Source organism: Herpailurus yagouaroundi, unplaced genomic scaffold (assembly GCF_014898765.1).
Source record: "Herpailurus yagouaroundi ecotype Mexico unplaced genomic scaffold, PumYag 140, whole genome shotgun sequence".
Classification (NCBI taxonomy): domain Eukaryota; kingdom Metazoa; phylum Chordata; class Mammalia; order Carnivora; family Felidae; genus Herpailurus; species Herpailurus yagouaroundi.
In genome coordinates this window covers 59,679,324-59,691,678 of record NW_024412395.1, presented here as the reverse complement: position 1 = coordinate 59,691,678, position 12,355 = coordinate 59,679,324, and the positions used below count along the sequence as shown (strand labels likewise).

Sequence of the window (12,355 nt, the reverse complement as noted above, 5' to 3'; positions counted from 1 at the left end):
AGGCTCTTGAGTGCTGGAAAGTAAAACAAGCAGGCCACTGAATTGCCCAATCTCATGGGGTTGTAGGAATGAGCATCCTAAAGGATGTTAATTGGAGAGTCAGGAGCTGGTGGTCAGAGAATGAGATTATTAAAGTTAAGATTTGGGGGCTGGATAGTAGTGTATGAAAATGATAAGAGTTTGCATCTGTTGGGGTAGGTGGCCAAAGTGGGGTGAGGATAGGATGGTTGGAAGTGAGGGAGAGAATCAGGGAAAGAGTTAAGAGTGCTGGGTGAATGTCTACGTGGTGGGAGCCCGTGGGAAGGCTGGCCCAGAGAGGGGCAGTGACCTTTGCCATGCTCCCTGGGTAATGGGAAGCATTGGAAGGATGTTGTCCGATAGCATGCATTGTAAAGGAGAAGTGGGTTTTGAGGGAAAGGGAGAAAAAGTGGTCGGGTAATACTTTTCTCTGAGGGTGGACAGGTTTTAGGTAGAACAAGAAAGGAAATGGAACATTCAGAGACCAGGATAAGGATATAGGATAGATACTGCTGTTGGCAGGGGTGAGCTCCAGGTTGGAATGGAAGGATTTGGAGGTTGGGGACTTCTCATCTTCACTTGAAGAAATTTTGCCTTCGAAAATTGTCATATATGTTACTTAGTTTATCTAAAGGAATTATAAAATGTAATGTAGTTTTTCAAGAACCAATTTGATACTTAATTTACTTTACAACATGTGTGTTACAGGAATGGTTTGCAGTGTATGTGGAACTTAATCAACAAATTGCAGCACTCTTAAATGCTGGGGATGAGGAAGATCTTGTGGAACTGAAGTCACTGCAGCAACAACTTAGTGATGTTTGCTACCGACAGGCCAGTCAGCTGGAATTTAGGCAGAATCTCTTACAAGCAGCTCTTGAATTTCATGGTGTTGCCCAAGATGTAAGTGTCTACTCTGATTGCTTTTCTTTTCTTCAAATGATCTGAACACTTATACTTATCTGCACATAATTTTTACAGGTTTGCATGTCTCCTAATTATTTTTCTGGAACAATAGAATAATTTGCTTGTGGAGAGATGATAAAAGTCTTTTTTTTTTTTAATTTTCATTTTTAAGTCATTTTGCATGCACATAAACCTGTTTTGTCTAGTCTTCCAACCTAGTTGATATATTTATTTTGATTGTTTCTCTGTTTATGCTTTATAACTTAGATTGAAATGGAAGTTGCAGTACTTTTTTTTACATTCTGCTGACCTGGATATAAATCTTTGTCTTCTTGGTGCATGCATCTATGTGTTCTGTCTTTCAGATAACATGTATTCTAATTATTCGTCCTTGTCTTTTAACAGCATAGTCTATTTTCAAGTGTAATTGTGATAACCTCATTAGACATAAACCTCATTAATCATTAAACACTTTAGATGCTGATTACATCAGGGTTATCTCTTTGGTGTCCCTCTGCTTTAGTTGTCTCAGCAGTTGGATGGCTTATTAGGGATGTTGTGCGTAGATGTAGCACCAGCTGATGGAGCATCGATTCAGCAGACTTTAAAACTGCTTGAAGAGAAGCTGAAAAGTGTTGGTAAGCAGATTTTAAAAATGCTGAAACATAAGGGTTCTTTTTTTAGAAATATCATTACTATCATTAGACAAGTCAACTTATACTGAACTAATTAGAATTATTTATAGGGAACATAGGAAAAATTAGTATAAAATAGGTTTTATTCCCTTGAAGGGTGTAATACATGGTAAAATTTTTATTTTTCATTGATGGCCAATCACCCTTCCTTCATTGGGCCTTTAGCCTTTCTTCTTTACCCAGCTATATCTACAGGTGCTATGTCTTGCATATCCTATGAACAGTTATTTGTAGTGCATGCATAAACTGTAATTAGCTGTGAGTGTTCTGTGGTAAACCTTGTATGCCCCAAACTGTGTTTTATGCAATGATTTTTGTTGTTGCTATATCCTAACCTTGTGAATACATAGTCGGTTTGGTTCTGTGCATTTGTTTCTCCAAACTGGGAATATTGCCAAGGTTACCTACTCTCCCAAGGGGAGGATGGTCCTGTTTCACTTGACACCAAGGCCTTTTAACATTTTACTACAGTAGGAAGGAAATACAGTGAATTTCCCTAGGTCATGATGGAGAGAAGATAGTAGATGTGCGAATGGGAAGGGAGGGTTATATTGAGGGGGATAGGATGGCAAAGGGAATGGAGGCAAGGAAGCAGAAACCTGAGACAGAGATTTAGTTGAAAATGATGACATACCATTGAACCAGATTAATTAGTGAAAAGGATTTGAGGGAATGGGTTTGAAAAATCATGTTTGTATGGGCATTTTACTTGTTTGCAGTCTTTGTTATTTTAACACATGATAGGCATAATGCATATTTTGTATCTAATATGCCCAATGCACTTCATTTCAAAGTGTCAGAAGCTTTCTGGAATCATATTTTTCCTTTAAAAAAGAAAAAAAAAAGAATTCCTCTATGCTTGTCTAGTTTGGAGTACTGTAAATCTACCCTAAATGTTGCTTCTTGTTTGGTATAAGCTGGACGATGCCTGTACTCAAAACATTCAGCATCCTTTTTTCACAGTGATCATACATTGCTTGAATGCTTTGAAGTCTTGTAACTCTTCTACATTTTTTTTGAACAAAATGTTTGCTGTTCTCTCCTAAAAATTGGGACTACGTAAAAGCAAAAAGGAAACAAATTGAAAAATCTTACTATAACCAAGATAGAAATTCTCACACTTACTTCCTGCTTTCAATTTTGAGAAATAATTGGAAATTCTCTTTATGGAGAATTTGGCATGAGAAGGAGCTCCAATTTGAACCACTATTAAAAGGGGTTTATTGCTTGAAGTGTTCAGAGACCTCCACCCCAAGGTAGTTTAATGCACAAAGCTGTTCCACTTGAAATCCAAGTACAATTGAGAGGATTTACTTGAGGGAGGGAAAGTGCCTCTTTTGTTTAAGAGATTAAATCTAGGAACTTTTTTTTTAGATGTAGGATTACAAGGTTTGCGTGAAAAAGGTCAAGGACTTCTGGATCAGATCTCCAATCAGGCATCCTGGGCCTATGGAAAGGATGTCACCATTGAAAATAAAGAAAATGTGGACCACATACAAGGAGTGATGGAAGATATGCAGCTTAGGAAACAAAGGCAAAGTTTGACTATTAATGTTAATTTTTGCTAAAATAACATAATATTAAAATAACTGATATAATTTATATTTTCCATACAGAGTATAGGGTCTCACCTGTGATATAGTAGGCATGTGTTAGGTTTTGGTGAATGGAATTATTCTGTGTAATTGTACTAACAACAACAGTTTGTTCAATTAATGCTGCCTTTTCCCTTTTTACCCACTGGTGAAATTTCACTTACACCCAAGTACTTCACATTCCATATCTTCACGGTAGCCTGTGACTCTTCTGTCCTTTAAGAAAACGCTTTTTGGAGGGGTGCCTGGGTGATGCAGTCGGTTAAGCATCTGACTTCGGCTCAGGTAATGATCTCAGGGCTTGTGAGTTCAAGCCCCACGTTGGGCTCTGTGCTGACAGCTCGGAGCCTGGAGCCTGCTTTGGATTCTGTGTCTGCCTCTCTCTGCCCCTCTCCTGCTTGTGCTCTGTCTCTGAAAAATGGATAAATGTTAACAATATTAAAAAAGAAAAGAAAACCCTTTTTGGAGAACTTGGCTCTTTTCCATTTTCATTTAGTTTAGAGATGCTCTTAAGTGTGTCATCTGCATTGATCAACTTCTTCGTTTGAACTGAGTCACAAATTGTCACACATCCATTGTACTCATTTGCTGTGAAAGAATAGACAGTAGTTTCTGGGTAAGAGGCAATTTAGTTTTCTTTGATATACAGCGAGGAATTTTTTTTAATTTATTTATTTATTTTATTTTATTTTTTAATATATGAAGTTTACTGTCAAATTGGTTTCCATACAACACCCAGTGCTCATCCCAAAAGGTGCCCTCCTCAATACCCATCACCCACCCTCCCCTCCCTCCCACCCCCCATCAACCCTCAGTTTGTTCTCAGTTATACAGCGAGGAATTTAAAGGATTCTTTGAAAATTCAATTTGCAGTAGTAACTGGAGAGCATTACAAAGTAGAAGGTTAAATTAATATATGAAAGTATATACAGTGTAGCATGGTTGTATGAAATGTTGGCACACTTAGAAATTTTAACATCATCAGTAAAACCTCACAGAACACATCACTACATCACGCAGAAAATATGCATTAGGCAGAAATTCCTTCTAGCCTAGTATCTGCAAACTTACCATTTCATTATTTATTCTAATCACAAACTAACTCTGTTCTTACTAAAGCCAACTACCTCATGTTTTGCCCTTCCACTCTCATTCTCTACTCTGATCTCTGCCTCTCATTTAAATCCTTAAATCTCTCCTATTAAGAAAAAAATTATACACATGCATATACTGTCCTCTTCAACCGCTTCATTGTCATCTAGCCCTAGAGTTCTCCTTGTTGAAAGCTTAGTCATTTGAAGGTCTAATCTGCACTCATGCTACTTTCTCACTGACTGTCATTTACTTTTTAGCCCTCCCCAGTCTGCCTGCTACCCTCACCATTTCACTGAACTTCTCATTGATGTCACCAGTGACTTTGTAATTGACGTATTGAATAAATGCCTGATCTGGCTCAAAATCCAGGGAATATTTTTGGTCTTAATGTAGCTTGATCACACTGAATAGCATTGGACACCACTGACTTACTTTCTTCTTGAAACACTCTGACAACTTTGTCTTCTTTTGAAAACACCCTCATCCTGGCACTCTGTCTTCTCAGTTTTCTTCGCTGATTTCTTGTTCTGTCACTAATTTCACTGCTTTCAGGGTTTGAGGCCAAATCCTCTTCTCATTCTGTGTGTTCTCCCTGGACAGTCTTACTACTTTAATGACTTTATGTGATTGTAACTAAGTATTTATGGTTCTGACCCCACCCCTGCCCTTGCTTTAGACCTGTAATCCCACTTGCCTACTTAGTATCTCCAGGTATTTTCCCCCATACATGCCTCAGACCTAGTATGTTCAGATAATGTACTCTTCTCTTTTAATTTTCCAGGTAAAGTTACCATCAGCTACCAAATTTAGGATTAATCCTAAAATCCATACTCTTCCTCATCTCTTATAGCCTAGTTAAATGTCTTAAGTTCTACTTTCTCTGAATCCTGAATGTTTTCTACTTAAGATCTTCTCTCTTATCTGCCTCTGGCCTTGTTCTTCTCTAGTCTGTTGTACATGACAGTAAATCTTTGTAAAGTGCATATCTAATCATAAAACCCCACTCAGTGACTTCCTTTTTTCTCACATGAAGTTCTGTCTCCTTGAAATAGTGTGGGAGACCCTTCATAATTAAATCCTGCATAATCTTATTTCCTGCAACTTTCTCATATAAACACAGTTGTTTTTACTTTCCTGAATGCACTGTGCTGTTTCATGAATCTGTGACTTAGAATACTTCTTTCTTCATTTTCTGGCTGATGGACTCCTGCTTATTCTTCATGACTCAGGGATACTTATTTTTGGAAGGCTTTTTTTTTTAGATTTCTAAGGCATATTTGGTCACTTGTTCCTCCCTCTCCCATAGAACTCTTTACATAGCTCCACAGTAGCACTTACCATATTGTTTCTTTAGAAGTCCACCTCCCCAAATGCGACCAACTTAATAGTTTAGACCATGTCTTACATTTTCCAGGCACATTATCCAAGACCCGAAAGCGTGTATTAAGTATATCTGTGATAGCGTTTTCATCATTACAGTGCCTTACATTGTCGTTTAGCTTCAGATTTTAAACAAGTCTTACCATAATCACTTCCTTTTAGTCCCTTGTAGAGTTTCCTTTAACTAAGGTCATTTTAGTAATATGGGCTTTCATAAAGGAGGTCCTTATAAAAAGTAGCCTTGTGACCATGGTTTCTGTATTGTTATTCAGCTTGCTGGAGAACATTGACTGTAGCAGAGCCCAGTGCCTCCTGGGTAACTGGTTATTGGTGTTTGGCATTGTAGTGAATTTGAATTCTCCCTTCTGTCTAAATTAACATAGAATTGCATGGGTATGAAGGGAATGGATCAGAGCTGAGTTAGGTCAAGTCACCTTGAAAGCTTAATCTGTATATTAGATAGGGCAAACCACACTAAAATTTAAAAATACTTAGGGCACCTGGGTGGCTCAGTCCGTAAACCATCTGACTTAGGCTCAGATAATGATCTTGCGGTTTGTGAGTTTGAGCCCCACATCGGGCCCTGTGCTGAGAGCTCAGAGCCTGGAGCCTGCTTCAGATTTCTACATTTCCCTCTCTCTCTCTGCCCCTCCACCATGCAAGCTCTCTCTTTCTCTCAAAAATAAATATTAAAATAAATAAGTAAATAAAATGTAAAAATACTCTGAATTGTATTTCTCTACACCCAGAGATCAATAGAGCTTTATTTCTTCTTTGGAAAACAGATGGGAGTGTTTTTTGTTTTGTTTTGTTTTTTTATTTAGAATTAGATAGTGCTTTGGGTAATATAATGAAAAATGTTAACATTTTTGTCTTATTTCATTGGAGCATCATCTTCAAAATTAGTATTTGAGAAGGTTTACACTTTTTTGAAGTTTTTAAATTTATTTTGTGGGAGGTGGGGGAGAGAGAGAGAGAGAGATCATGAGTCAGGGAGGGTCAGAGAGAGAGGGAGAGAGAGAGCATCCCAAGCAGGTTCTACGCTGTCAGTGCAGAGTCCGATGCAGGGGCTCAAACTCACAAACCATGAGACCATGTATGACCTGAGCAGAAATCAAGAATCAGACACTCAACCGACTGAGCCACCCAGGCACCCTGACAAACTTTAAATCTTATCTTTGAGGCTTGTTTAATACTAACTGGCAGTGGAGATTTCTTTGGATTTTAGTATACCACTATGTTTGTGCTTTGCTTCAGTATTTTGCAGAATCCATTCTATCCTCGAGAGTGTGTGATTAGGTATCGTTCAGGTGTCTTGAGGGTTTTGAAGTATTTTGATGTAACATAGATATCCTTAAAATTCTTATAAGTCAGTACAGAAAAGTTGAAGTCTCCATGGTGTGGAAGATTAAGTATTTTAGTATACTATAAAATACGTGTGCCAGATGGTGATGTTATAATAGTTATTAACGAAACTGAAATGATGTCTTAAATTTATGTTTGGGTTCATTAGATGTGAAGACATGGTAGATGTGCGAAGGTTAAAGATGCTTCAGATGGTGCAGTTGTTTAAATGTGAAGAAGATGCTGCCCAGGTAAAGATCAATCAGGCACATGATGTAGTTGTCTTCTCTTAAAATATTGATTTCACCTATTAAAAAAGTGTATTTTTCATGGTCCAAGAAAGTAGATGCATTAAGTCAAGTTCTAGCTTATCTTAGTTAAAATAATAAAGTGTTTTTTTTTTCTTTTCAGTTACCGTACTGGTCTTATTTGGCTTATCTTCTCAATGAAATTCTCCATTTAGCTAGAAATTGGGATTATTTATTATTATTACTGTTGACTTTCTTGTGAGTTATTACATGCCAGGATTAAGGCTGGTGTAGCACGTTGCTTTTTAACCTGCAAGAGGGTTTTTTTCAACTAGATAAACAATGTTATCTCTATGTAGATAGCATCACAGAACATGTAAGATCTATATTACATAAACTCATGATCTTATAATAATACAAATCATAGGATATTGATTTTATTTTTTATTTTTTAAATGTTTATTTATTTATCTATCTATTTATTTATTTTTGAGAAAGAGAGCAAGAGGGAGAGAGAGAATCCCAAGCAGGCTCTGTGTTGTCAGACGCAAAACCTGACGTTGGACTTGATCTTATGACCTCTGAGATCATGATCTGAGCCGAAATCAAAAGCTGGATACTTAATTTACTGAGCCACCTAGGCACCCCCACATGATACTAAAAGAATGCTTCTCTTGGGTCACCTGGTTGGCTCAGTTGGTTGAGCATCCAACTTCAGCTCAGGTCATGATCTCATGGTTCATGACTTCAAGCCCTACAGTTGGGCTCACTGTTGTCAACACAGAGCCCACTTTGGATCTTCTGTCCCCCTCTTTCCGCCCCCCCCCCCCCGTGCCCCCTCTTGTGCTTTCTCAAAAATAAACACTTTTTTAAAAAATAAAAGAGTGCTTCTTTTTAATACATCTTGTTAGATTTTACAGATTTTGACGGGGAGGAGAGGTCATTAATTCATGTAGCTTGGCATTGAATGAAATGAGCTATTAAGAAGTTAGGTTATAACTAGTGGGTTAATTAATCACATGGTAGTAATTTTTCTTTTTATAAATATGTTTTGATATAATAAGAGTTATGAATCGAGCTTCACTGTTCTTTATTTTTATTTAGGCAGTAGAATGGCTAAGTGAACTTCTGGATGCCCTGCTTAAGACCCACATCAGATTGGGTGATGATGCTCAGGAAACAAAAGTTTTACTGGAAAAGCATAGAAAATTTGTTGATGTTGCACAGGTGCAGAACTGGTTATCTTCCTTTTCTACAAGCTCAGTGTTTGAATAGCTTTCTGCATGATTATAATGTAACTTAACCCTCCAAGTCCAAGAAGGTTAGTCATGTTATTTCAGAAATATCACAGAACTAAGAAAAGTGTCAGCTGGTACATCAAAACTAGCCTGCATAAACTTGAGAGGGTTTATGTTCTCCTGAATACAGGTTCTGTATATGCTCCCTCTGATTTATGTGTTATATGAATGCTGTTATATACTATGTCATTATATATACTGTGTTATATACTATGCCATTTTTAGGCAATCCAACTGCTCACTCACTAAAGTTAATAAGAAATATGTGTTAATATCCGTAAAGTAGAAGTCCCAGTTTTTCATCTCCTCATTATAACAACACAAACTCTGTGTGTGTGTGTGTGTGTGTGTGTGTGTGTGTGTGTGTGTGTATGTGTGTGTGTGTGAGAGAGAGAGAGAGAGAGAGAGAGAAAAGTATCTTAATTTATTTTCCCTAATAATTGAACTCTCAGTGAACAGTTGTGGTTTCCTGTGTATAAAGCGTCCATTTTCACCCACTTGTTGGTTAGTGAATGAGCAGACATTCTTTTTGGCCAGTGGAATCAAGTAGACTGATGGGGAAAACAGAGTAAGAGAATAAAACCTAACAAGGAAGAAACTTACTAAAAAGTATTGCTTTCCTATCTTTTATTATGCATGCAGTTAATTTATAGTATTAAGTGCCAGTGGAGTCATTCCGCATTGATTTCTGGTAGTGTTACTCATTTGCAACCACAGTCCTCCTGTACACTTTTCCATCTCTCTTTTCAGAATTCTTTTATTGTAATTTCATGTATACTTTTTGTTTGTTTTTAGAGCACTTACGACTATGGAAGACAGTTGCTACAGGCTACAGTTGTGTTGTGCCAATCTCTGCGCTGCACGTCTCGATCATCTGGGGACACGCTTCCTCGACTGAACAGAGTATGGAAACAGTTTACGATAGCGTCTGAAGAGAGAGTACATAGGCTGGAGATGGCTATTGCCTTTCACTCAAATGCCGAAAAGGTTTGCTTTTTTAAAAAATGTAGTCTCAGTAGTATTTATTGCCTGTCTTTAAATATATTACTTTTAATATTATAATTATGTAGTTAGCTTGGTTTTTTTTCTTATTGCAACTCCTATTAATCCTATGTTTAAAGTTTGTTTAGATGTAATGTATTCTTAGAGAGTTCAGATGAAATCCTTTTAGTAATCCATACTAGTGCTGGCATACTGTGCTTGGAGAAATCCAAAACCATCCAGGAGTCCTCTCTCAACAGTGCTTCTCTTCTCTCCAGACCTGGCGCCCAGAATGTGCTCTCTATATTGAGGGTGGCACGACTCCCATCTCTTTCGTTACGCAATGAAAGGAAACTTTGCCTCTGCATCTACTACTAATTGTCATAACATTTTTAAAAGAGCACTTAGTAATTTTATAATGTTTACACTAGAGACTACCCAACTCAAAGAGAGTAAGGATAAAAACTTTTTTTCATGTGTTATATTTAAAGATTCATTCTGGAATTTATTATTTAATGAATTCATTAGTCCCAGAAACCAAAAATGAAATGTGTAGTGTTATTTGGGCAGATTTTCAGCAGAGCCCTTTTCGGAACTCTGCACAGAGAAAATTTATAGCACCCAACCAACCCTTACATTTCTCCTCTGAGGAGGAGCTTCGTTATGTAGTTAACTTTGTTGTGATCTTGCACATTGAAAGTTTATGTGTGGGGGATGTTCAATATAATGAAATATGAGAAACCTAAATGTAAGTGTGATAGCCTAGTCTATAAAATAGAAGAGATATTATCAGGAATTAGATAGTTTCTGTCTTGTTATGCAGTACATCTGTTGGGAAGTGTTCATAGTTAACTCTCCCTGAGCTGGTCACTGAACTCCACAGGTCAGTATTTTGGTTTAAAATAGGCCTAATGATGATAAATGTGAAAGTATACATAAAATGGCTTAATTTGTTTATCTACTGATTGTTTTAATGAAAAGTTTTTATTGAAGTATATTAACATAGAAAAGTACACAGATCATAAATGTTCAGTGAATTTGTTGAATTCAGTCTGTTCGGTGAATTTTCACGAAGAGAACATGACTGTGTGATCAGCTCAGAATTCAAACAACAGAACATTACCAGTACCCCAGAAGCTCTCCCACCCTCTTTTAGTCACATTGCTCCTTCTGTCCCTCGCTCCTATCTAAGAGGCCCAATTCCTAACACTACTGATAGCTTTTTTAAAAAATTAATTAATTGCAATTCAAGTTAGTTAACATACAGTGTAGTATTGGTTTCAGGAGTAGAACCCAGTGATTCATCTCTTACATATAAAACCCAGTGCTTATCCCAACAAGTGACCTCCTTAATACCCATTGCCCATTTAGCCCTTCCCCCCACCCTCAATTTGGGAAAGAGGGAGTGGAGAGCAGGTAAGACAAGTCTTCCAGGAAAGGCCTCTCTGAGGAGATCACATTTAATCAGAGATCTTGATATGAAGGGGTAATTCAGGCACAAGGAAGTTCATCAACCCTTAGTTCTGTATTTATGAGTCTTTATGGTTTGCTTTTCTCTCTGTTTTTATCTTATTTTTCCTTCCCTTCCCCTACATTCATCTGTGTGTTTCTTAAGTTCTACATATGATACTGTTTTTAAAATGTATCTGTGAGGCCACTCTGGAATACAGTATAAAGATTCTTCAAAAAGTTAAAAAATAGAACTACCCCTATGATCCAGCAATTGTACAACTAGCTATTTACCCGGAGAATTTAAAAACACTTATCCAAAGGGATACATACACCCTGATATTTATAGCAGCGTTATCTACAATAGCCAAACTATGGAAGTAGTCCAAGCGTCCATAGATGAACGGATAAAGAAGGCATGGCATATCTACACGATGGAATATTACTCAGCCATAAAAAAACGAAATCTTGCCATTTGTAACCACATGGATGGAGTTAGAGAGTTTAATGCTAAGCGAAATAAGAGAAAGACAGATATCATATGATTTCATTCATATGTGGAATTTAGGAAACAAAATAATGAGGAAAGGGGGAAAAAAAGGAGAGAGAGGCAAACCAAGAAACAGACTCTTAACTATAGAGAACAAACTGAGGGTTACTGGAAGGGAGGTAGGTAGGGGATTAAACAGGTGATGGGGATTAAGGAATGCACTTGTGATGAGCACAGGGTATTGTATGGAAGGGTTGAATCACTATATTGTACACCTGAAACTAATGTTACAGTGTATGTTAACTAATTGGAATTTAAATAAACACTTTAAAAAATAAAATGTTTCTGCAAGGACATTTTAAGGTCTAGACTTCTCTTAAGAGGTCTTATAAGAATGTAAATTGTTGAGAGTTTTTTGCATAGAACATTACTGTTCTTTTCCTTCTGTTACCTGGCCTTTTTTTCTTATCATGCCTATAATAAGCTCAATTATAAGTTATTTACTGTTCAAACCTTTGTAAAGCTTTTTGTTATCAGATGGTATTTTCTTCTTGACTGTGTTTTATTTTATACCAATATGCATAAATATAACTCTAAGTAACTTACATAGTATAATGACTGAGAAGATACTTAAATTGGGGGCGCCTGGGTGGCGCAGTCGGTTAAGCGTCCGACTTCAGCCAGGTCACGATCTCGCAGTCCGTGAGTTAGAGCCCCGCGTCGGGCTCTGGGCTGATGGCTCAGAGCCTGGAGCCTGTTTCCGATTCTGTGTCTCCCTCTCTCTCTGCCCCTCCTCCGTTCATGCTCTGTTTCTCTCTGTCCCCCAAAAATAAATAAACGTTGAAAAAAAAAATTT

At 37.4% G+C, this 12,355-nt stretch overlaps 1 protein-coding gene across 6 annotated transcripts in view; it reads left to right on the top strand.

The window, feature by feature from the left end:
- The window catches only part of SESTD1 (SEC14 and spectrin domain containing 1), a 163,132-nt gene that overhangs the window by 139,496 nt on the left and 11,281 nt on the right, over positions 1 to 12,355 (top strand). For 5 of the 6 annotated variants that reach the window (XR_005790400.1, XR_005790399.1, XM_040475531.1 and 2 more), the window contains 6 exons: positions 727 to 921; positions 1,448 to 1,562; positions 2,994 to 3,153; positions 7,203 to 7,284; positions 8,386 to 8,508; positions 9,375 to 9,566. Coding sequence is in view for 4 of the 6 variants with exons in the window: in XM_040475531.1 (XP_040331465.1) it covers positions 727 to 921; positions 1,448 to 1,562; positions 2,994 to 3,153; positions 7,203 to 7,284; positions 8,386 to 8,508; positions 9,375 to 9,566 (867 nt within the window). In the remaining 2 variants the exon portion in view is untranslated. Of the gene's footprint in view, positions 1 to 726; positions 922 to 1,447; positions 1,563 to 2,993; positions 3,154 to 7,202; positions 7,285 to 8,385; positions 8,603 to 9,374; positions 9,567 to 12,355 lie in introns of those variants that run through there. The other variant, XM_040475535.1, reaches the window with a different exon arrangement.